At 41.3% G+C, this 4,566-nt stretch overlaps 1 protein-coding gene across 1 annotated transcript in view; it reads right to left on the bottom strand.

Annotated features, from left to right (window-relative positions):
* Positions 1 to 16: 16 nt before the first annotated feature.
* ASXL3 (ASXL transcriptional regulator 3) overlaps positions 17 to 4,566 on the bottom strand; it is a 155,225-nt gene continuing 150,675 nt past the window's right edge. The window contains exon 16 of the mRNA XM_019652066.1: positions 17 to 4,564. Within this exon, the coding sequence (XP_019507611.1) occupies positions 3,901 to 4,564 (664 nt within the window). The 3' untranslated portion in view covers positions 17 to 3,900. The remainder of the gene's footprint in view (positions 4,565 to 4,566) is intronic.

The raw sequence follows: 4,566 nt of genomic DNA, 5'->3' as shown, positions 1-4,566 counted from the left end.
AAAAAAAAGAAACTGTACTGAAAATAGGAATCAGGTTTCCATAAAGTAGGGGGGTGGTGGGGGCAGGGGGTGAAATACAGCAGTACAAGAAAATTATGGCAACAAAGTAAAGCACTTTCTTTGAAACATTCATGAACAGTACAAATACAACAAGATTTTTCTACTGTCTAAATTATTCTGCAACTATCAAATATAGTACAAAGCGAAATAGTATGTGCTATAAAAAAGCAGCTCCTTTAAATTATAGTAAAAATGCTTTTGTTCGCTTTACAGTGACAAAGCATGAAGAACGAAGACAAGAGTTTTATATTCAGTGACATTTTGGCTACATAGGCCCCTGACAGTCTTCTGAGTTCCTTTGCTGGGACTCTTCACATTGTTCTCTGGAGACACAAACGGACAATGACTCTGGGCTCTGCATGTTCGGTGGGTTCATTCCCACCAGGCAGCTAGCACGGTGCGCGGCCTCGACACCAGAGAGACGATGCAACCCTATCCTTGGTTTCAGCTTCTGTAACCTGGAACTCCACCAGACCAAGGAGCAACCAGGAGACCAAGGCCATAGTACCTTCCTCTTTTGAAATTGTGCGAGTGTGGAAAGGAAACTGGGCTGCAGCACCTTGTATTGTGACTCTTGGCTGCATTATGCATACCACACGCCATCAGCTTGTGTTTGTATGTTTATTTTGAATAAGACTATCCAAGGTCTCGAAGTCAACCAAACCTTCTCTAGCTCATCTCAGAAACACATACCACCACAAAGTCTTTATAGCAACCAGGCTCAGCCTCATAGGTTTGTTTTCAAGTTTTCTTTTTCAAACTAGACTTTAGCAGGGAAATATAACTATGGTGCTCAATTCACCAACATTTCTGCTATTCTCACGTGGGGGAAGGACATTATTTTCATTTTGGAAATGAATTTGCATCAGAATGTTCTTATTAACATGCCCATTAACTAACTAAACGTCTTTATACACCTCAGGCATATGCATATCATATAGGAGGGGGATTAGGGAATAGCGGTTATCTTCTCCCCCGGCTCCAAAAAGTGCTACTTACGGAAGTACATCCTCTGTGATTAAAAAAAAAAAAGTTACATGTCACATGTGCAGGCTCTATTCCTGATAGGGGATAGCATAGTGTCCAATTATTAGGATAATGCACACACTAAAATTTGCACATTCTACCACAATAACCATGTAGTAAATAACATACTCCATTTGCACATAGGCAGACACCTGTGGAAATCAGGAAACTAAGAACCTACTCACCTAATCCAAAGATACTGGCTTTTGTGTGTACACATGTATATTAAATGGACACTTGTAAAATATGACCTATTACTTACTTGCAAATTTTTCTTTCTTTCCATAATTTTTAGCCCAAAGATATTAATTTTTCAGTAATAAAAAGCATAGGCGAACATTAGGAATTTAAACTGGGCAGAAAAGAGCAAGGGCATAGACAAATTATGCTCTTTGGACCTGGGTGATAGAATCCATGCACCATCAACAGTTGATTCTCCCAACAGACTACGTGAAAAATCAAAACATAGAGAAGGACACTTTTCTTTATTCCCAGTAAGCAACTTCAGGCAGTGTTCCACAGTGATGGAACAGGTAACGGGCTATCACTTCAGCCTCAATTGTACCTCATATACAGAGTGCAAATGTTTCATAGACTGGAGCTTCTTCCAACACCGAGTCAGTTACTGATGTGGTAGTTTTCTGCTGGTGTAGACAGTATCTGACATTGGTAGGGAGGCAACTGAATTTGGAAGGAGTTGGCATGCAAGTGTCTGTATTTTAGGGGTGCTCCTCTGTGAGACTATAGCATGATCTTCTGAACCAAGATGATGTCAGAGCCAAGCAGACCATGGAGACCCCACGGGTGAGGCTGCCACCTCAAGGAAACCTGGCGCAGAGTGAACTAAGGATCCAATCCGCTGGGACTTATGCTGCATTCCTTGGCAAGGGCTGGATAAGCGCATTGCTCATTTTCTCAGTCATTAGTTAATTTTGTTAATTTTAATGTGGAAAACAGAAGTGATAGTACTGAAGCACCGAAATGCAGCCACAAAGCCAGGCCCTTCTTTGCTTTTTAAGATAAAGTATCTTTCACTATCAGCAATTTGTTAATAATAATGACGTCTCTGTCACCTAACAAAATTTGGCAACATCACAGTAATAAATATGGAGGGGGGGGGAAAAAAGTATACCATGGTTGAATACTATAAAAAAAAGTCACAAGTATTTCTTTTCTAGGAATGTAATTTCTGTTCATTCCAGTTAATTTTTAAGACATATCTTAAAGGAATGTCAAAAGTTTATGTTAAGATGATCCCATGTAAAAATATCTGTCATTCTTACCCTGGACAGATGACATTTCCCCCCATGTTTTTCTTTTAATTTTATAGCCTCAATCAATCAATGGGTTAATGGCACTCCACATTTTGTGCTCTGTAATCTGAAGTTAAATGGGCATCGTTTTGTTGTCTTTCATCTTCCCACAATGTGCATGTGCTTTTGAACTTGCTTTAGGGAACAGAGCCTCCTGAACCAAAGCTGTTCTCTGTGGCATGAGGGTGGCCAGAGTATGCCGAATGTAGCTCAAATACGCAACACTCAGGCTTTACTGGAGAAACACTGATGATATTTGTAAGATGCAGTATCCCTTTTTCAAAAGCAGTTCCACTCTCCCAAATTGGAAGAATGTACTGAATTCACCTAAGGGGAAAGAAAACAAAACATGCAGTACCTAGAACAGTTTTTAAAATGAGGGCTCTATCAGAGTAAAATCATGAGAAGGAAAAAAAAAAAATGTCCTGAAAAGTTTCAACACGTCAGCCGTCTGCAGTCCCTTTTATCATCAATCACACTTTTAAAAAGAGGGGTCAACCTCTGCAAAGCTGGGAGCCAGAGTGTACTGGAGTCATCAACAAAGAGCTATGATTATTATCCCAATTTTTATATCGAGTAATTGTATCAGAATGAATAGAATGGAACACTATTTATATGTGTTTGCATACACAGCCTTTTACTTTTAATTTTAGGGCACTTTTGTTGTGTTGTTTTTAAGTACTTGCTCTTAAAAGCCACACATGCAGCTCTGAAATCCTCTGGGCCTATGGCTCTCTGTTGGCCAACTGATCTTACAGTATCAGGTGTCAAAGGGCTCAAACCAGACTGGGCACGAGGCCCACACTGCAATTCAGGCCTAAGACACATTTCACTACAGTGTGTGTACAATGTTCAAGGCAGAGGCAGATTTTCTGCCAGTCTGTGAAAAGGGTCAACAGGGAGGAAAGAGAATAAGGACAGTGGAGCTCATTGATGACACACCTCCTTTAATGTATCTTTTGTGATATGAGTAAATACAAGGAATCGCACATTTAAATCAGATTCCCCTTTCCAAGTATGACTTAATCACTGTGGGAAAGGCAGCTCCCGAAGAGTCAACTGTGAAAAGCCTTGCTATAGATAATGGTTAATCTGGAGAAGAGTGCATACCCACCTTAAATCACTTTTACCATTTTCTTTCTATAGCTGCATTTCTGGTAGTAATTAAAAATGTCCTTTTGCTAGCTACACCTAAATTAAAACAAATAAACAAAAAAACCCAATGGGGTAGTGGCCTGTATACACATGGATGGAAATTTTCCAATGTTGGGGATAGCAACTAAAGATGCTAAAGACATGCCGCTGAGCCACCCGGATTGGATGTGATCTCCCCTTTCTGAGAAATGTAAGGAAAGAGTAATCCCGTGGAGAGAAGATAACCTGTTCCAAAGTAAAATAAATTAGCACGCTAGAAACCACTGAGTAATTCAATTTGTTGTTGCTGACGATGTTGAGCTTTTTTCCCATGTTGAAAAGGGATACTGCATCTTTCATTTAGCGCTTATCGCACAACCAGGCAAGCTACACAGAGTTTGGAAGGTCCTATGCAGTCGTCATGGCAGAAGGCCCCACAGCCTTTGCACACAATCATGGCTTTCAGCCGGCAAGAGCATTTCAGTTCCAGTTCATCCGTGTTGCTGCTGTCGGAAAAGTTCTGCGTGGGCATCTGAGTGTTCTGGCCAGGCAGGCCCGTGGCGGGGCTGGAGCCACTTCCCAAAATCCCAATGGACTTTTCAATGGCAGAGGCTGCCCTTTTGAAACTCGTGCTACCAAAGTGTATTGTTGGATAATTTCCACAGAGCTGCTGTTGTTGCTGCACCTGCATTTTCTGAGCAGCTAATTGAGTAAAAGGCTTTTGTGGCTCAGAAAGCAAATAGGAAGAGAAATCTGCATTTTTTAGCGCAAAGGCTTTTAACTGTTCCTTCATTTCATTCTGGTCATAGGAAACTTGTTTCATGCCCAGTTCACAGCTGCTGCCTAAACCTTCCTCAAAAGAAAGAGGTTCCGATTTTATATTGCTACATATGCCCGTGGACTGTGGCCAACTAAGTCTCTTAGTGGTTTCCATGGTGACCGGAGGTTGTTTTTGATCCGCTAGGACTTCAGCATTAGGAAGAGGTGGAGGTAGTGGAGGTGGTGGTGGGGGAGGCGGGGGAGAAGGGGAGTA

This window comes from Hipposideros armiger, unplaced genomic scaffold (assembly GCF_001890085.2).
Source record: "Hipposideros armiger isolate ML-2016 unplaced genomic scaffold, ASM189008v1 scaffold_173, whole genome shotgun sequence".
In the NCBI taxonomy this organism is placed as follows: domain Eukaryota; kingdom Metazoa; phylum Chordata; class Mammalia; order Chiroptera; family Hipposideridae; genus Hipposideros; species Hipposideros armiger.
Note: the sequence above shows the minus strand (reverse complement) of the source record. Positions and strands in the feature narration are given on the sequence as shown.